Source organism: Podarcis gaigeae, assembly GCF_964106915.1.
Source record: "Podarcis gaigeae genome assembly, chromosome: 7".
Lineage (NCBI taxonomy): Eukaryota > Metazoa > Chordata > Lepidosauria > Squamata > Lacertidae > Podarcis > Podarcis gaigeae.
The window spans coordinates 88,550,380-88,571,827 of NC_139683.1; the positions used below are offsets into that span (position 1 = coordinate 88,550,380).

Consider the following 21,448-nt stretch of genomic DNA (forward strand, 5'->3'; position numbering starts at 1 on the left):
CATCTGATTCAGGTCCTAGTCTGGCTATAGTAGCATGCAAAAAATAGGTGTTTCTAGGTTGGCAAGTACATTCCCATCAGCATGAAAAGGTGCTTCTAGCCAATCCAATTGAGTCTTAATGAGCTGGTACTATCCACACCCATTTGTGGATCAGGGCAGCACTGTACAACATTGCATTACAATCCTGTCTTGTACTCTTAAGGAAATTACCAGGCAGAAATGTCTATGCACAGATGCAAAATGAAAAAGAACAAGAGATGACCAACCCTGTAAACCGTAGAGAGGACACCCAAAATATCATCCAGGGGGAGGAGTTTATTGATGATGATCTCGATTGTCAAACACTGGGAAATGCAAGAGGTAAGTACAACTTCTCTTTCTTTACTGGCAAATTTCTGCTCGGCTCTCAAAAGGGTTCTCATAATCGATAATATCAACTGCTATATTATTGCAGCATCCAAAAAACTATGTTGTACACATGTCAGTCCATGGGAACAAATATTTATTTAGGACCCAAGTGCTGAATGAATAAAATAAGGAAAATTATAATGGCAGTGGTGTTGGGGGCAAATCACTACTAACAGTATGCTTGACAAGCACTATATGGCAGCGACTCACTTTTTCTTTTTTAATTACATTGATTATGGAAGCATTTGTTTGATTCAGTTCCATAACCATTTGGAAATGCATTTCCAATGTACCAGCAGCCTGAGTGGCGTTCTTCATTATATTGTGGTCATTGTGGACCACAGCAGCTTTATTATTCATATCTGAATTCTGAATTACCAAAGGTCACATCCACACCATACTTCCTTCAGAGAATCCTCTGGACTGCAGTTTGTTAAAGGTGCTAGGAATTGTAACTGTGTGAGGGGTAAATTGCAGTTTCCAGGATTCTTTGGGGAAAGCCATGACTGTTAAAGTGCTATACAGTGGAACCTCAGGTTGCGGATGTAATCTGTGATGGAGGCACATCCGCAACCTGCAGTGTTCGCATCCTGAAGCGCCGCATCTGCGCCAGCACGATTCGGCGCTTATGCGCATGTGCGAGTGGCGAAACCTGGAAATAACCCGTTCCAGTACTTCTGGGTTTCCTGCAGTCCGTAACCCAACAACACGTAACCTGAAGCGTCCATAACATGATGTATGACTGTAAATGTGCTTTAAAGGCAAGGTGTGGATGTGGCATTAAACATACATTCTGGATTATTCAATCTATATATTTTATTAATTAATGGAAACATTGATTTTAAAAAGTATATGCTGAAGTAATGTAACATTTAATACTATATAAAATATGTCAATTAGGTTGACATTTATTAGTTCTTGTAAAAAGTGACTACAGCTAAATCTGTTAGCTTAACTGGGGTTACTTCCTATTCTAGTTACTCACTGCTGAGGGAGAGGTGAATCTGAAGGCCTAAGGACTAGAAAGTGAGCACCGTGGCACCAATTTTAAAAAGGGGATTGGGGCTACAGGGAGTGGCAAGAGAGCCTGGAAATCATGGGCCAATTAGCTTAATGTTTGTCCTGGTAGAAATACTAGTTGGAGATAAAACAAGCAAGCATATAGAACAAGCCCCGCTGAAGCAAAATCAGCATGGCTTCTGCAAGGATACATCCCATCTCACTCCTTTTTAGAGTGTCAATACCATAGAGATAGTGGTGATCCAGCTGAGAAACTACTTCACCAAAGATTCCTGAGTGAGCTCAGCAGTCATGGAATAAGAGGCAGGCTCCTCTTTTGTATCAGGTATTGTTTAAGTAAGAATAGATGGACAGATCTGTCAACAGAAGGATGTAGAAAGTGGAGTCCCCCAAAGATCAGTATTAGGACCTATACTTTTTAACTTATTCTGAAATGATTTGGAGCTAGGGGTGAGCAGTGGGGTGGCCATGATTGCTAATGATGCAAAGTGGTTAAAACAAAAAGAGGTAGTGAAGAGCTCCAAAAAAGATGAGTGGTGAAATGGCGAATAGAATTCAATGTAAACAAGTGTAAAGTGGTGCATGTGAAGAGAAAAAAACCCAATTTCACATATACCCTAATGAGGTCTGAACCATCTCTGACTGACCAGGAATGATACCTTGGGGTCATAGTGTATAGGTCAACAAAGATGTTGAGCTGTGAAAAAGGCAAATTTCCTGCTAGGGATAATTAGGAAAGGAAAATAAAGCTTCTGATATAATGCCATTACACAAATCAATAGTTCAACTGCATTTGTAATACTGTGTACAGTTCTATTTGCCTCGTCTCAAAAGGAATATTGCAGAGTTGAAAAAGGAAAAGAGCAACCAGGAACTCCTTATGAGGAAAGGTAGCAGCATTTGGGGTGTTTGAGTTCAGAGAGTAGGCAAGTAAGAGGCAACATAATAGAAGTGTATGAAATGATGCCTGCCATTGAGAAAGTGGACAGAGAGGTATTTCCCCCCTTGCTCATAACACTAGAACTCAGCGACATCCAATGAGACTCAGTGAATTCCACAAATTCAGGACAGATAGATGAAAGCTCTTCCTCAAGCAGTGTGTAGTTAAAACTCACTCCTACACGAGGCAGAGATGGCCAGCAACTTGGACAGCTTAAAAGAGAATGACTGTATAGTGGTACCTCGGGTTACAAATGCTTCAGGTTACATACGCTTCAGGTTACAGACTCCGCTAACCCAGAAATAGTGCTTCAGGTTAAGAGCTTTGCTTCAGGATGAGAACAGAAATCGTGCGGCGGCAGCAGGAGGCCCCATGAGCTAAAGTGGAACCTCAGGTTAAGAACAGTTTCAGGTTAAGAATGGACCTCCGGAACGAATTAAGTACTTAACCCGAGGTACCACTGTATACAGATTCATGGAAGGAAAGACTAGCAATGGCTGCTAGTCACAAGGGCTTTGTTCTGCCTCCGCTGCCTCTTCCACTGTGAAGACGAACACAAAGAATTCATTCAACTTTTCTACAGTCTCCTTTTCTTCTTTTAGCCCACTTTTGACCTTGTCATTCTAGGGTCCCCCCACTTCTCTAGTTAGCCTCCTGCCTCAGATGTATTTAAATAATTCATTGTTATTGTTTATGTTTTTAGCAATTTGCGCCTCAAATTCATTTTAAGCACCTGCTATTGTCTGCTTGCATTTATTTTCTCTTTTGTTCTCCTCATTTGGACCAAACTTCCATTTTCAAAAGGAAACCTTCTGCTTTAACCACAGAGGCTGTGGTGGTATATTTCTTGATCTGTGTTATATATTTTAGCTGAACTTCCCAAGCACATGGGTGTCTGCACAAATAATTTCAGGGGCAGGGGCAAAGTAGATTTGTAAAAAGATTTTTAATTATAGGTTGTTCTTGATGATTTGCAGTCTTCATAGAACGTAATTCCACAAACCACTGCATTGTGCTAAAGAGAAGCAACGAGAAATCATAGTGGATTGTGCCTGTTGGAAATTTACTTCATTTTATGGGATTATACATATCAGAACTAACTTCTAACAAATTCCTTTATTTGTCCATTTACCAATAACAGAGAAAAACATACAGCTTGAGTTTGTCCATTGAACATCAATACTTGGAATTCTAAACCAAATTAAAACCCCTAAGGCTGAATTTCCCCTACTTTTACACATATGTTTTATTCATTGTAGTGAATGCCAAACCCAAGGTCTGAAACCAGTCAGATTTTTTTGTTAATGCTTTTAAAATTATTATTAAATTTCTGTACCAAGGGACGTGGGTGGCGCTGTGGTCTAAACCACAGAGCCTAGGGCTTGGCGATCAGAAGGTTGGCGGTTCGAATCCCCATGACGGGGTGAGCTCCCGTCGTTCAGTCCCAGCTCCTGCCAACCTAGCAGTTCGAAAGCATGTCAGAGTGCAAGTAGATAAATACCATATTTTTTGCTCCATAACACTCACTTATGGAGCGAATGCCTACAGATGGCGGGGGGATCTGCTGCAGTCGTGAGCAGAGGATCCATGGTTCCCCTTCCTCCCCTCCTCCGTGGCTCGCTTTGAAACAGCAAAGCGGGAGAAGAGTCACTGAGTGGGGAGAAGAGAGGGACAGAGAGCCTGGTTACAAAGCATGGATCCACATGGATCCTCAGGATTTTTGCATTGGGCTACCCCAAACTCACCGTCAGATCACATGTCTGTGGCCACAGCATGAACCACAAAAATCATACATCCACTGTTTCGTTTAGAATTTTTTTTCTTCTTGTTTTCCTCCTCTTAAAACTATGTGCGTGTTATGGTCGGGTGCGTGTTATAGAACGAAAAATATGGTAGGTACCGCTCCGGCGGGAAGGTAAATGGCGTTTCCGTGCACTGCTCTGGTTCGCCATAAGCGGCTTAGTCATGCTGGCCACATGACCCGGAAGCTGTACGCTGGCTCCCTCGGCCAATAAAGCGAGATGAGCGCCGCAACCCCAGAGTCAGCTACGACTGGACCTAATGGTTAGGGGTCCCTTTACCTTTAAATTTCTATACCACCCTTCATCTGAGGATCACAGGGCAGTTTATAATATAAAAACACAAAAATACATAACATAGTAACAAACAAACAAATAACTGTCCCACCCCCCAGTTTAAAAAGCCATAGATTGTTTAATTACCTGGTGGCCTGGGATAAAGGAATGGTTTTGCCTGGTATCTAAAGATATATAATGATGGTGCCAGTTGACCCTCCCTGGGGAGAGCATTCCACAAATGGGGAGCCACCACAGAAAAGGCCCATTCTTGTTTTGCTACCTTCGAGATATTTTGTGGGCCTCAGATGAGGATTGCTGGGTCAGGGTTCGCTGATATGGGAAGAGGGTTGTCTGTCCTTGACACTAAAGAAAATACAGTACTAGGTGGATCATTCTGTAAACAAAAAGTGAAGTTGTCAACGGTCTTTTCTTTTATGAATTTATCCTTGGGATAGCTCTTCCATTTTTCTCTATGGACATTCAACAAACACAAGCCTGACTCATTGTCGATTTTAGCCCTGCCTTCACCCTCCACAATGTGCCAAAGGATTGTTTAGTTGTGCATTTTGTAACTAGGAGGGAAAGTGCTATGAGAATGACCATTTTAATAGCATAGCACATTTTGTTGTGGTCCAGTAGTTCAGTAAGGCTCATGTTACAAACATCACCCAGTGATGGTTATATTTCTTTGGTAGACTCACAGCTTGTGTGAGGGCAATGTTCCCAGGGGGTTGGGGGGGAGGGGTACGCATAAAACTGAAATCACATTTAGTCAGAAAACCCTTGGCACCAACAAGTTGTGTTTAATTTGTGCAATGTCAGCTGGCCAGCTGTAAAGCAGATAAAACTGTGATCACACAAGTTAAATGTGCACAAGTTGTGAGTCTTTTTGCCACAATTCATACCAAGTAACAGACTCATCCCCAAAGTTTTCAAATTTGTAAAGTTCTTCAATGGGATGAAAGTTTCATCAATGAAAGAGGACATCAGTGAGATAATTAGCGAATCCAAAGACAAACAATGCAAGTTGTTGTCTATGATGCACACAACTGGAAAAAAATGTCTTCTCTTGGTTTTGCCTGGTCCTGCTAATTGCTTGAGTTGCATGATAATAAGGGGTAATTTTCTACAAACACACAGATACTCTTTCATTGTTGAATCCCCCAGCTTTCACATAGCATTGGTATGTTGGGAATTAGTCTTTGGACGCTCTTAGGGAAATTTTTTATGATGCCTTTAATTGTGCCAACTGTGGGATTAGCAGTAGACAATGGTGGTCTAATATATTGCCCTGATTTGTGCTTGAACTCTATAGTTGAGCAACCCTTGTATACTTGTACAACTAACTTATTGAGATTGAGTCCAAAATCAGAACAGGCGGATGAGATGGCATTGACAATACCTGCTGCAGTTTGGTCCGAGACTGAAATGAACCCAATGAATTCTCACGTTCAGATGCATTCACATCACTTTCTGCCGGGCTGGAATAGTTTTACATGTTTTATCACAGCTTTCATGATTTGTTGTAACCTGCCCTGTGCCCTTATGGTGAAGTGCAGGTAAGAAAACTTATAAACAAACATAGGGCAGCCCAAGACTGGCAGCCTTCCACCCAACCCCCATGGAAAATCCATGGAAAGTCAGCAGAAACAAGAGCTGCCATATTTCAAGAAGTGAAAATCCAAAAACACACAAATTGCCCCCCCCCCTTTTTAGAAAAAAACTATTTTTTGGTTATGTTGTAAAAAATCCAGAACGAACTGCTGCTTTTTGGAAATTCCCCCCCGACGTCACTTCCACCATTGAAATCCCGGAAATTCTCCCCAGGTGTATGGCAACCCTAGCACAAACAATGTTGTTTCCTTCTGTCCCACGCCAGGGACATTTAGCCTCATAGTAATATCATCCCTACCCTATCTGAAACTGCATTTTTCTGGTGAATGGTCCATTCCAGAATTTTTATTTTTTATTTTTGTTTCTATAGCCTCCATTTTGCTAATTAGCCGTAATAGTGGTTTGATGCACATTCCCTTTCTCGAGATCTAGTGACATGCTGTTCTTTTGACAGAGATCCCTGTGATATACTCTGATTCAGCATAAGGACCTATAAACGTGAGTGCAGCATCCCTAGGTGGATGAGGAACAGCTGCCAGGCTTGGTTCCCAGCACCTCGTGGCATCTTGAGATGCATGGCCGACCCTCCCACGAGGCAAGGGGAGGTGGCTGCCTCAGACGGCAGGATCCACAGGGGGCACAGAGCTGTGGCACACTCCTTGGAGGCCTCCTCAGCAGTCGTCTCCCCCCCCCCCACACACACACACATGCTGCCTCTACCGCAGCATCTTGGCGAATAGGAGATCTTCATTCATCCCTTCTTCCCTGGCTGGGTGCAGGGACATTTTGTGGTTCGACTCAGGTGCCAAAGTGCCTTAGGCTAGCCCTGCTTAGATGATAGACCAGAACTACTATTCTGAAGGGGGAAGCAGGATTTGGATTAAGCCTTCCCTGCCCCACCTCCCACTCCAAGCCAGGTGATTGGTACTCTTCTTGTTGATTGACTGGGGCTGCCTGCATGCCCCCCCCCCCCCCGTTTAGTGCAATTGTATCATCAGGTCAGGGCCATGGTGTAAGGAAACTTTTCAGTTATTCCATTCATTCTTTTTGCTGTAGAATTTTCTTAGCTTAACTGCAGGGGATGCTTCCTCCGATGAGGATCTGAAATACATGTGACAAATGTTAGATTTGCCATGGGGATTCCCTTCTCATCTTTGAGACAGTTTGAACAGACCCTTCTCTGTTTTACAGCGTAGTGTGACTAAACAAATCCTAGCTTTCTGTTCTCTCTTCTCATAATTTTGGAATTTTTACAGTGGCATATTTCTAGACTCACCCATCCACTTCTTTTGTTTTTATATATTTTATGTTGCCTACTTTATCGCCACCCCCACCTTGGGACTTCTCCACACCATTACCTTGCAGTGACTCCTTCTGGGAGAGGTGGAAACTTGAACAGCTACAGAGTTCCCTTACTGCTGATGGCAGTCAGTGTCCAGTCCCAGGTCAGTGTCATCTTAAAAGGAAGCCTATGGTTCCATTCTTCTCCCTTGCCTCCTCCCCCAAAACCACTTTATGATGTCACTTGGCTCCACACTATAGGGATTCTCAATAGTTCATTGAAAGCCAACATTTTTAGCAACACAAAACTGCTGCACCACTCTCACCTGATGTGATTTTGATAAAACCCACCATCCCATTTGGTGGAATTGTTCCTGGAATAGATGGGGGTGGGGTTCCTGTCAAAATCCTGTAATTTGCTAATCATTGTGCTTTGTTTTTCTGTTCCTTAGGCAATCTCTCAGGCATGGTTCTGAGCACTAATTCCAGGGAGAAGCACAGTTACCTGATTAGCTGATACTCACAAATGAACACATAGACTCTTCTGTTGGGTCCCTCCTTCTCCCTCTGAAGATATAACTACTGGTGGGATGGAGAAGTTGTCTTGAAGATAGGCACAGATGTGTAATACTTGGAGAGAAAGATAATATAATTTGTTTCCATGGCTGTGGACTTTTTTTACACCTCAAACTAAGATAGCAGATCTGTAGCCCTAGGCACACTTGCAACCACCTTTGCTGTGTCCCGTGTCTCTAGTTCTCAATGTTCATTTAATTGAATGCATACAGCACTTAGCTCACTGTGGCAGTATCAAGTAGGAGGCTGCAGTTCTTGAGCCATGAAGACTGGTTTTAAAAGCTGTTGGCTAGTTGAAGCAGAAATCTGGTGGAATGTTGGGAATAGTTTCCTTTTACAAGGAAGTGACTCCTGGGTCTGATGTGGCACAACCGAAGAATTCAGAGAGATACTGTCAAGAGACACGTTGATGACTCACTAGAATCCCTCTTCAGGCCCCGTGCAAGTCCTTCAGGCTGCAGCAGCTGTGTGAAAACATCGTATAGGGTGATGCTGAAGTGGGAAGTCTCACAGCTTCTTGTACATCACCACTAAGAAACTCTCTGCTTTGTTTTGTTCCCAGACCAGGTTTCCTCCTTTTCAGACACCACCCACCCTTCCGTAAGTGGGTACCACTAGACTGACTGGTAGTTTGCAACCTACATAATTATATAGTATACAGCTTGGGCTGCCTTACTGTCTTTTGGTCCCCATAACAGCAAGTGTAATTACTTTTTTATTTCTGTAACCCTTTTTTGTATCTTTTTAAACTTTCTATTTTTATAGCTATACAAGCATTCCTGTCTCAGGATAGTACTGTCAAAGCAGCATACTTGGAACTTGCTATTTTAGTCTTTTTCCTTTTTCTACTGTGGGGCGGAACAAACTGGGAAAAAACACACTGCCTTGGATGTGTCTGACAATCTGGTGAATTAAATTTGAGAATTAATTCCATTGAAATGATTGCACTTTCTCAATCTTACCCCTAGGTGTCATGCTTCATTCCTGAGACCTGCGTTGAGCTAGACCTTATTTCTGTGTGCAGGACAATGGTCTCCTGTGATGGTTACTCTTGTTTTGAAGGTGTGCAAGTTAAATGCTGTGTTTGCTTATTCTACCCAAAGTAGCTTCATGGAGCAGGAACTGCAAGGCTGCAGCCAAACCTGCATCTAATTGTATTTGCTCTGAGAGTCTTGTGTAAGAAATGAACCACAACACTGCTTGGAACTAGGCACTGAGCATCTTTCTAATTGTCTCACTTTTTACAAAGAAATAGCAGAGTTACCTTAGGTTTGCTGAATAGCAGTGGATAACCAAGCATAAATAAGAATGAGTTATGTCACACTTACTAGTATTGTATGTATTAGATTATTATGTCTCCAAGGTGCCAATGTTTATTTTTGCTGAAAGCACATTCCATTTTGTCATGTTCTATTTTGTCCTCTTGTGAGCACTAAATCCTGCAGAACTGTTAAGCACAATGCATTCAGGAACTGACTATCCAAATGGATGATAACATTGCTGTGAATGAATTGTGTCTTTTTGCCACTTGCTCAGGATCTCAGTCTGTCTTTGTTGATGCCGCAAGACCTACTAATGCCCCGGACACTTGCTTCTGAAGGAGCCATGCAGACTGCTGCTTTGCCTGCACAGTGCTTAACATGGGCATGAGGAGTCCCAAGGACTTTATTGCACTGTTCATAGTACTGCTGGCACATTCCTGTCCACCAGGCTGGACAACACTTTTCAGAAATCTTAGAAACCCTATGAGGAAGGCAAGTCACCACAGGTCTATGGGGTACACCCAGATGGGTGTTTATGCTTCACATGTGTGCAAATTTTTCACAGCATTTCCATGACAATTGGTATCAAATGCCAACTCTTATTTCAAGGATAATCAGGATTTACCCTTTCTGGAAAAATCCAATAAATTATATATTTAAAAAACCTGTTTACAATATTAAGCCCCTGTTTAGAAGAACACAAGATCCCATACGCACAGATCAATAACGGATTACTAAAAATGGGGGGAAACTGGTCTGTGTTACGACTCCAGCAAAATTAAATCTTATGGCATTCAATAGTTTCTTGGAACATTTTCTGGAGAAGTGGATTATTAGAACAACTGTATTTAAAGTGATAATAAGTCAGTTGATGTCCAGTGCTAACTCTTAATTCTAGTCAAAACAAACAAAAAAAAAAATTCCTTCCAGTAGCACCTTAAAGACCAACTAAGTCAGTTCTTGGTATGAGCTTTCGTGTGCATGCACACTTCTTTGTATCTGAAGAAGTGTGCATGCACACGAAAGCTCATACCAAGAACTGACTTAGTTGGTCTTTAAGGTGCTACTGGAAGAGTGTATCTGAAGAAGTGTGCATGCACACGAAAGCTCATACCAAGAACTGACTTAGTTGGTTTTTAAGGTGCTACTGGAAGGATTTTTGTTTTGTTTTGTTTTGACTATGGCAGACCAACACGGCTACCTATCTTAATTCTAGATTTTTAGTATTGCCTCATGAAAAATATTGCTTCTCGTCCTTGGAATGGAAAATCCCCACCTTGAATCTACACACAGGAAATTCCAGTTCTGCTCCTCCCCTAATAATAATAATAATAATAATAATAATAATAATAATAATAATAATAATTTATTTATACCCCGCCCATCTGGCTGAGTTTCCCCAGCCACTCTGGGCGGCTTCCAATCAAGTGTTAAAAACAATACAGCATTAAATATTAAAAACTTCCCTAAACAGGGAATAGAAAGAAGCTAAATGGTGTGTTTGTTTTGAGATGTTTTGGTTGTTGTGCTTTTGATTTGTTACTTGAGCACTATTTAACATTAGCATGCATTTACTGTAAACGCACACTTGTTTTCTCTGCCTGCCTTAATGTTTTTATAAGGTGTACTGTTCATGCTGGGTATGAGTTACAGTCCATTATTCCAACCTATAGTTCCATGGGCATCGTTGCACAGACGTGGAACTCCTGCTTCTTATATTCTTTAGTGAAGAGAGAAGCCTTGCACATACGAAAGAACATGGGCAAATATGCAATCCCCTTTACTGAAGTGGCTGAGCTTTCATTTCCATCATCTTCTATCTTTTCTTGCATGTGTGAAAAAACCTTGACTTTGGCTGATAAAGTGCAATGCAGAGTTAACATTTTTCTAACTTTGCTGTAAGTGCTCCTCCTTCCAAACATGGAGGGAGATTTTTTGGGAGGCGGGGGGACAAATTGAAAGGGTTGGACTCTTACTGCAAGAAAGTTCAGATTCTGACAATTTGAAGTCACATAATATTGATATAGCTTTTGCTGTGCTTTTTAATATATATATTTGCATAGCAGTCACAGCGAGATGTTTTCTCCATTGCCAGATAAACTGCTGGGAACTGTGGGTGAGTTTCTGCTTGAATGCCAGCAGGGAAATCTTGACACAATAGGGGTTTTCACATTGCATTCAAAGAGTGTACAATCTGTGTACCTGTGTACACAAATAGTTGAGCTGTACACTTGTACAGCTACTCACATGTAGCGTTCTAGGAGTGTGTAATCTGTGTGCACAATAGTTGAGGTGTACCAATCACTATGTGTACACTCTTTCACAGAAACGCTTGTACATATGTAAAGACAACTTGTACCTATGTACAGTGTAACATGTGAACAAGCTTTGTATCTTCTCCCTATATGAGAGTGGAGTGGAGCAGTACTGATTGCAAGGTTTCTTTTCCTGTGTAATAAAAAGTTTGGAATCTTTTAGCAGTTCTTTTATTGACAGGTAAGGCTGCAATCCTAACGCCACTGCCTCCAAAGTAAGTCACATTTACTTCTGTGTAAGATGAGTGTGTTTGCAAAAAGAGGATGCCTGTTACCCTTGCCTCCTTCCTCCATGTTGTGGGATGGGTTGAATAGATTTTTAAAGTCCCATCCTTAGCAGCAAAATTGAAGCACAGGAATTAGGCTGTATAGCCGCCTTTTGAGCAAATCCAGCTAACTAAGTAGGCTGGCTTCCCCCTTTCTTCCTTAATAAACAATCAGGCAACAACTTGGGAAGTAAGTTTAAAAATATAATTTACTTCCTTATAATCTTGCATTGGTTCAACAGTCAAACCTTTGCAGGGAAAATATTTATATTTACAGTACAGCCAGCTTCAGGCTGGAGCAAACAGAGACATGTCTGCATGCATGACTGGTCAAAAAAAGCAAGAAAGAAAAGAAGGAAAATGTTTTTCAAAGGTCTGACTTTCTGCCTCTCAACAAAACAGCTCTGTAGTATTAGCCCCTTCTATCTAGGGACACGGGTGGCGCTGTGGGTAAAACCTCAGCGCCTAGGGCTTGCCGATCGCATGGTCGGCAGTTCGAATCCCTGCGGCGGGGTGAGCTCCCGTCTTTCGGTCCCAGCTCCTGCCCACCTAGCAGTTCGAAAGCACACCTAAAGTGCAAGTAGATAAATAGGTACCGCTTTATAGTGGGAAGGTAAACAGTGTTTCCGTGTGCTGCACTGGTGCCGGCTCGCCAGAGCAGCTTTGTCACGCTGGCCACGTGACCTGGAAGTGTCTCCGGACAGCGCTGGCCCCCGGCCTCTTAAGTGAGATGGGCGCACAACCCTAGAGTCAGACACGACTGGCCCGCACAGGCAGGGGTACCTTTACCTTTAACTAGCAAGAATATGCATTTGTTAGATTTGGCAGCTAGTCTCCCGCACGTGTCTAATATTAGATTGTAAACTCCTTGGTGCAGCAGTTTGTTTGTTTTTTACTCTGCAAGAGCATAATGCACACTGATTACATAATATAAATCATAAGAAGATGCTCCGTGATCTGTTGCCTGGTGCAAAGCCCCACAGTGAGGGTGGCCAGAAGAAGCAAGGGTCCCAGGGATACTAGCAATGTGAAAGCAAGGCTCTGGCGTAGATGCTTTGAGCAGTGGTGAGCTGTCCTGGGCCAGCTGGGCATGAGACTCAGGGAGGCCTGGCGAGAAGGGGCAGCTCAGGTCCCAGCCCTTTCGAAAGGGTTGATGATTCCACTCATCAGTTGATAATCGGGACTCCCTGTCCAGACTTTTAAGAGAAGGCATAAGGAAATTTTGAAGCCGCCTAGCAGGGAGCACCTCTTTTCATAAAGCAAGGTGGAGGCTTAAAAAAATTAAACAGAAGCAGCACTGTCTCATTGGTTTTGTGGTGATCTGCAACTTTCACCTCTCCTAAGGTATGTACTGCAGTTTCATGTCTTTCATTTTGCATCCTGTTTCTCATAGCATGCGCATGCGCACACCCCACTGTCTGCAGCTGCCAAAAGGCTTGCTAAGCTCTGAGATGCCTGATTTGAATTCATGAACCATGGGAGCAGCATAAAGCAGAGGCAGGTGACCAGTAGACACCAGTAGACCAGTGACAGCAAATGCAAAACTCAGCTACCTCAACTTCTGCTACAATTTTTGTCATCTTGTTTGTAGGTAGTGGGTGACAGCTCATGGTATTTGCTCCATGGATTAAATTGAGACAAAGGAAGTGGCTGCCACCACCCACAGCTCTCTTCACTGCCAGAATCCTCTAAAAACACTGCCATTCCTATAGCCATTCACTTTATCTCTGGGTGATGCTGTGGTGGAAGAAAAATTTCAGGAGAGCTGACACATTTTAGAGTTTGACAATATATCCAATATATATATATATCCAAGAATTTCTTCTGATTTAAAGAGATGACTCAGACATCTTGGGAGAGTTCATAATCTTTCTGTTCATAATTATGATGAAAATTGACATTTTGAAAGGGGAAATGAATCCATCTTAAATTAACTGACTGAAAAGCTTGTGGGAAGGCAATTAAGTACAATGATATAATTGATCAAATTACTAATTGGTGCAAATTCAGTTGAAATTAATTATTTTAAAGTTCCACTGATTTCAGTGGGAGATATTAGCATATTAGTTCAGTCTTCTTTATGGAAAGCAATGGGAGTTAGAGATGCTTTGACTGGAATGTACCTTCTCTGATGACTAAGAGAAAATGGGTGGTTATTGCAGCAAGAATGAACTACACCTGGAGATTCTTTCCAGAACACTACAGTACCAATACAGAGAAAACATTATTGAAAGGGAGAAAGGGGGCATGTGTGTTGCCTTGTGCCATGTATTTTGTACATTAAAATGCATAACAAGAAGACAGGCTTTCAGATCACCCCCACTAGAAAACATATATATTTCCTGATAGTTTTGATTTTTATGGACAGGTGGACTTGGATGTCTGTGTTTCTATCAAGTTTGGTAGCCCTTTCTAAATACTTCAGAGCAAGAACCAAGCTAAGTATTTATCCATCAACATCCTTTTGAAAAAAGCTATGCACCAACAAACAGGACAGCCGTTGCTGCTTCAAAACATCTCTAAAATCTGCAAAACATCACCTGTGTGGTGTTCACTGCCTATTTCACCGATTATCTACCGTACCTTCCAACATTCTTCAGCTCCAGATAGCGACATTTCTCACTCCACCCCCCCCAACCAACTGACCCTCCTTGACCCCCATTTTGTGCTCCCACCCACAGAGGGAAGTGCTGCCACCACTTCACCAACAGGACACAGCACACAAGCCCTCCACCATTCTGAGAAACCCTCTTAATCCCTCTTTTATTTTATTCTTTGGTATGCTTACAAAAAGTAAAATGCACATCAATAAATACATTTGAGAAAGATTAGATGTGGATGCACAAAGCATTAAAAAAAATAAAAATAAATCCATGCACTTTGCTCCTCTCCCTTTCCTGCTGTCCTGGGCGACCCTGCTCTCAGATGTGCCAGGCAGGCTGGGCCTCAGGGGCAGCCGCCTCTCCTCCTCTCCCACTTTCCTGCAGCCTCTACAAGCTGCCCAGGGAGGAGACTGGCAGCAGCAGCCCTGGAGAGGCAAAGGGATGCTCCCTCGCAGCGGCCGCCACAGCTGCTGCTCAGGACAAGTGCCAGCTCCTCCTCTCCTTCAGCTTAGTGGCAGCAGCGCTGGGGGTGGGGGAATAGGGGCATTCCAGGATCAAATCAGAAGCTGGGATGGCTTTCGGAATGCCAGGACTGTCCCTGGAAAATTGGGACACTTGGAGGGTATGATCTACTCCTATTTGATATGTGATATCATATGCATTTTTTTTGTTTTTGAAAAGTCTTCTGGGATAGCTCAGTCGGGAGAGCATAAGACTCTTTAATCTAAGGGTTGTGGATTCAAGCTCCATATTTTACAAAAGATTCCTGCATTGGATGATTCTCGTGGTGCCTTTCAGCTCTACAGCTCTATGATTCTGTGAAATACAGAAGACACCCAGGAAGCCCCTGGCTATTAAATTATCAAAATTAAATGACCAAACCCATTAATTTGTGAACTGAGGTGCAAGTAAGACTGCTTAGGATTTGCCTCCTGCTACTTTTCTAGGCCAGTTTCAATTCTTATTACAAAAGAATTTCAGAAACAGACTTGAAAGAGAAGTTGCTGAATTACAACTTATCACTAAACTGAAAACTATGGCGGGACCTGGTCTTGATAGAGAAATTGGATTCCTGTCTCATTATATATGCTAATTGTCAGGACTGCCGCTAGGTCCCAGCTCACAGAGGACCAACGCCCAGTGGATGTTATATACAAAAGTCTTTATTAAAGTTTAGTTTCCATTTCCAAGCTCTGGGCGCGCAGACCCACGTCTCGACGCTAGACCGGCTAAGTCCCCTCTGACTCACTGCTCCACCCACACCAGTTTAAGATTCTAGCCCGGCTCCACCTCTTGCGCTGCTCTTTCCTGCGCTGGGTCCTTCTGCCCTCTGGGGTTCCCTCCTTCCTGGACTCCTCTGACGCTGAGCCTCCTGAGTCTTGCCCCTCCCTCCGGCGGGCTTTAGGACCTGGCTCCCTTTCCGGGCTCCCTGCTGTGCCGCGCTCCTGTACATTTGAACTTGGCGCGCGCGCCCAGCCGGTGACTTTCCTTCTGACCGTTTCCCCGCTTCCTGATGTGGGCGTTGCCAAAAACCCGACTCCTCTCCTCCCTCTGGTGGTGAGGACACTGGTCCCGACTCCTGGGACTCCCCCTCCCCACTGCGCTCTGGTGGAGAAGCTGGTCCTGATTTCCAACTGCTGCTCAGGGACTCCCCGCTGGCCCCTTCCTCCTGGGGCTTCCCCCCTGGAGCCCCCTTCGCTCTGGCCACCGGCGCTCCCTTCTGTGAGTCCTCCGATTCGCTAGAGAGGCTTGTGGAATAACTCTGGCCACTGTCACTGCCTGCGCCCCCCTCGTACTCCTCCTCCTCACTCTCCATTTGCTCCCCCTCCTGTGTCTCTCCTTCTGAACCCCTGACACTAATCATCTGCATACTATCCCTTGCTTTTTCCTTTAGGACTAATTGCAGTTGTTAACAGTTGTCAACAGGTTTACCATACTGTCAGAGCCGCCCCTAGGTCCCAGCTCACAGAGGACCAACACCAGGCTGTCGTTATGTACAAAAGTCTTTATTGAAGTTCAGTTTCTATTTCAAAGCCGCAGCGCGCAGCTCTACGTCTTAAACCCTAGACCGGCGAAGCTCCGTCTGAATCTCCTCCCCTCTGACACCAGTTTAAGATCCTAGCCCTGCTCCACCTCTTCCTCTCCTCTCTCCTCCTCTGGGTCCTCCTGCCCGCTGGGGCATTCACCATTCTGGACTCTTCTGACGCTGAGTCGCCTGACTCCTCCCCCTGCCTCCTGCAGGCTTTAGGACCCGGTACCCAATCCTCGTTCTCTGCTGTCCCGCGCTCCTGTACATTTGAACTTGGCTCTCGCGCCAACCCAGTGACCTTCCTCCTGACCGTTACACTGCTTCTATCACTGCTTCCTTCCTCCTGGAAGCTGGCTGGACGTGACCTCCCCTCCGTTGCCTGACTCTCCGATGTAGGCGTGGTCAACCCTGACTCATCTTCTCTCCCTGGTGGTGAATACGCTGGCCCCGATACCTGGGACTCCTCCCCCCCACTACGCTCTGGTGGGGAAGCCGGTCCTGATCTCCAACTGCTGCTCTGGGAGTCCCCGCTGGCCCCTTGTTTCTGGAGTGTCCCCCTTGGGGACCCCCTTGCCCTGGCCACCGGCGCCCCCTTCTGTGAATCTTCCGATTCGCTGGAGAGGCTCATGGAATCTCTCGGGCTACTGTCATCTTCTCCTACGCTGCCCTCGGATTGCTCCCCCTCGCTCTCCATCTCCTCCCTTCCCTGTGCTCCCGCTCTTGAGTCCCTGACACATACCCATTGAGTCAATCACCCATCTACTACTACCCTCCTGAGAAAAACCCCACCCCACCCTCCCACTATATATAAGGGTCTGGTGACTTCTGTTTCAGTGTATCTGAAGAAATGTGCAGGCACGCGAAAGCTTATACCAAGAACAAACTTAGTTGGTCTCTAAGGTGCTACTGGACAATTTTTTTATTTATATATATATATTGACTGCATCAGACCAACACGGCTACCTACCTGAATCTAGCCTTTTCAATCATCGTTCACATGCAATGTGCAGCATGTACTTTGAGGGATGAAGGCCAACAGTGCATGTTATGGCTTCACATTCACTTGTAGTTGATGGCTTACTGTTAACTCACAGAAGGCTCAGACATCCCTCCTCCCCTCTCGGCCTATGATTGCAACACAAGGTGATTAGCATCACATCCAAACCATAGGTTGTGGTTCATTCTTGGCTTGCGAATTGTGGTTTTGCTCAGTCTGCATTTCAGACCTAACACTGAACTAGGGAGGAGTGGGCTTGGTTGCTCCCACTCAAACTAGGTGGTGAGTGAAAGAGCAGAGATCTCTCCATTCATTGTAAACCATTATGGTTTAACATGCTATGTAAACTGGCTCATTCAATCATTGTCATTTAGTAACCTCCAATCTTTGAGCATGTAGGCACCAGGAACCTGGATTAAGGGGGTCACTCCTGTTAGCACCCTGTGACTTTTCTTTCAGCCCTGCGTTACAACAATCTAGAGTGTATATTTTCAGTAGTTTGTGTACTGGTGATGTGCGTGTGGAACCTGGGTCCCAGAAGTGCTATAAACAGTTCTGGTTCATTATTGGCAGGGAAGCAAAGGGTGGGTTTCTCCCCTAGGACTCCTGCCTCCCCAGTCTGCAATAACCCAAGATAAGGAGGGGGAGGGAGGGAGATTTGTCTTTCCCCTCACATACTAATGCTGGCCAAAAGCTTACACAGGCCTCTTTAATGATCACACTCTTCTTTCTTGCTGTGCTATTGTCTTTCCTCAAGAGGCATTTCTGTAAGAGATTCCATCTGTGCACTACCTACAAACATCAAGGAAAGAAAGAGAGGCAATAGCTGCTTCATGTTTATGGAATTTCCTACCCCAACCCCTGAAGGCTTGTCAGAAATCTGCCCTGAGAACATTTTTGGAACCGTGAAGCGATCCTGCCAAAGTAAGGTGTGGCTAAAGTGGAGATTTAACTATCTTGTGTTTTCATTCTGATGGTTCCAATGGGACTGAGGCACACCTAGCGTACTCTGGATTTCATCCACTGTGTGTGTACACTTTGGGCTTTGGCAAGAGAGATGTGTGCATTGCAGTTGGCTTTATTTCGTTAATTCTTGCTGCCCACTGTCTTAGTTATAACTACAAGTGAGGAATTAATTTGATTTCTCCAAAATTATATGTATAAAACGATGAGCAGTCAGAATGGCTTGGCACCAGCCAATTTGCCTGCCCTGACTGATATTCTAAATAGTTTTTAGTATGAGCATCTAACTACAAAACTCCATGGAACAAGCTTCTTCCATGACTTGCTCTTCACACCAGTATGAACAATGCCTCAAATAAGGGAATCTTCAATCTAAGTGCTGCAACTTTCCGTATAGTATTGCATCTATTATTAGGCTTTAGCATTTATGCCCTGTTAGAATTATTGCCCAGCTCATTCTGAATGCAGAACAATTCCATTAAGACAATCTTGCAATGCATCCAAAAAGTGCTCAGGCTTGGACTTCTGGGAGTCTTCAGGTAGGAGCTGCGGATCTGGGAGAAGGGTCAGCTACTAAGAAAAAGAAGTGAGAATGCTTTTCTAGAGAGTTTGACCCTGGTGTTTCTCTCAAAGATCACAAGCCTTGAATTTGGATCCAGAAGGTAATGAGTACACAATGTGGAAGACTCTAAATGTTCTGGTGACTGATGCAATGCATTCTGCACTAGTTGACACGCCTGAATCTTCCCTGAAGGCAAACAGGTAAGTCTTTTTTAGTTCATTGATGTACGCTTGCTAGGTTCCTGATAAACGGAAGTGCTGCTCTTATTGGATAGCATTGGAGGGAGGTGGTCTTGGCCACTGTTACCGTCTGGGCACCTCTCAGACTACAGTCCTGAGTGATGAGAATATGACATCCTGCCCCTCAAATATTTGTTGAGAGCTCATGCATGACCATTTCATCCGTCTGGTCAAATTCAGTTTTCAGTTGCCCTCTTATCACAGCACCCTCACAGCAAGCCGCTATGCTTATAGTAACCATGACATTTGTTTATTAATGTGAACTAGACTTTAGGCTCATGAGAAATGCTTGTGGCTCTTTATATGGAAATACAGTAGCACTAAAGGCTTTCAGCTCCTGCATGTAGATTTGAGTCAACTGTGATGCTTATTTATACAGGCCATGAAGGTGTAAGTTACCTTCCAAACGTCTAGGAGCATGAGGAATAATTTATTAATAGTTATTTGTACTCAGATTTCAGAAATATGTTCAATATGTTTATATGCTTTTATTAACCATCACAAGTTTTCCGAACTTTTACTTCTGCCTCACCTAATTTTGATGTGATAATACCAGACACACTTTCCTATTACTATTTTAGATAACATTAGCCAGGTCTCTTGGGACATAAGGGGTGGGAAGAAAGAGGAGTCTTGATTGCCAGACTGGCTAGAGGGTGGGTAGGGTGGAGGAGCCAGTATATTTTTGTATATTTGTAGTGGCAATTTTGTAGTGATGTGTTCTGGTTTTGAGCAGCAGCAACTAAAACATTTGAAGAGACTTTATGTTAACACTTAACTATGGTTCAATTGCACAATCAATAGTTCAATCTAAGTAGCTGAAGACTCTGAATGAGGAGCAGCCACTGATTTGATAAATAAGTACATAAGGTGCACAATGCAGCTTTATGCACATCTACATCAAAATATGTAAGCAGGTCATTGCTGTATCCCACAGCAGATCTGCATTTGTTCTGAGAAACTGTACCACAAAATTTCCTTTATTAAAAGTTGTTTGACACTCTTGATTTTGTCTTTATTTTTGAGGGGGTAAAGTTAAGGCTCTGAGTCAGAGTACATGCAGAGGCCAGACGGGCAGGGTATAAATAATAAATTATTATAAATTATTATTATAACCTTTCTATGCGCAATTGCTAGGATTTAACATATACCACAATAGTAATAATATGAGGCTGAATTTGGTCCAGTTGCTTTGCATTGATCAGAACTGGCCATATTCTGGTTATAATATGTAGAAAGAATGATTGGTCTTACCTGAAGTGTAGATTTGGGAGTAGGGATGCTGGCGCCAATGGGAAAAATATGTACCCCCTGGAGGCGGATGTGTGCTGTGCCACGAGCGCATTACTTTGGAGAAAATTATTGGAGATGAGGAGAGGCCAAAGGGGAGTGTTCTGAATTGAAAAATGATGGTTGCCTAGGGTGAATTGAAGATATTGTTGATGTGTGGGATGGAGTGAGAAGTGAAGGTATGTGTCTTAAGAGATCGATACTCAATATGAAATCTCTGTGGTGTAAGGACTCTCAGATTGAGTTCTGAGATTCCATCTTGAATCTCTTGTAAGCCACGTAGCGGTTGAGGAAGCGTAAATCGAGAACAGGATGCCATTTTGGGGGATCTCTTTTTGGCACAACAAAAAATATGGAGTAGGAACCATGAAAGTGCTGATCTGAGGAACAGGCGCTATAGCTTCCACAGACAGAAGATGGCGGACACAAGTCCAAACAGCTTGCAAACGTACTTTGTTTCTTGGCAAGGGCGAGGGAATGAAACGTTGGGGGGGGGGACGGAAATGAATTCTATGAAATAATTTCTGAAACCCAGCAATTGGATACTGATGTCTGCCAGGCGAGGAGGGAAAGAATTGGTCCCCGCACCCGGGGCACAGACCCGCCACTGGGTTTGCTGTTTTGTGGCTTTGATACTGGAAGAAGTTGGAAAGCGATGAAACCCTTGCCTGCCTTGGAAGCGTTGTCTAAAGGATTGAGGTCTGAACCCGACATCCCTTTGCCTATTCTGGAAGTGAAAGGATTGAAAGCAAGAAGAGTCGGAAGAAAGGCCTGGTTGGGCGCTTGTCATCTCTTTGGGTCAGCAAGATTTTTCTCTTATCTTTCAACGCCGCTTCTCCAAAAAGCTGACCTCCTGAAAAAGGTTCAGTGGAAAGGTTTAGCGGCAGCACCAGCATTCCAGGACTTCAGCCACAGAGTGCATCTACAGCTACCTGGATGTCATTGCTCTAGCTGCAAACTGCATGAAGCCCATGGAAGCATTTGCCATACTTGAGCTTTAAGGAG

At 43.8% G+C, this 21,448-nt stretch overlaps 1 protein-coding gene across 1 annotated transcript in view; it reads left to right on the top strand.

The window, feature by feature from the left end:
* SORCS2 (sortilin related VPS10 domain containing receptor 2) overlaps positions 1-9,448 on the top strand; it is a 127,895-nt gene extending 118,447 nt beyond the window's left edge. The window contains exons 26-28 of the mRNA XM_083748570.1: positions 203-360; positions 7,426-7,505; positions 7,794-9,448. Of these exons, the coding sequence (XP_083604696.1) occupies positions 203-360; positions 7,426-7,505; positions 7,794-7,817 (262 nt within the window). The 3' untranslated portion in view covers positions 7,818-9,448. The remainder of the gene's footprint in view (positions 1-202; positions 361-7,425; positions 7,506-7,793) is intronic.
* The last annotated feature ends 12,000 nt before the right edge of the window (positions 9,449-21,448 follow it).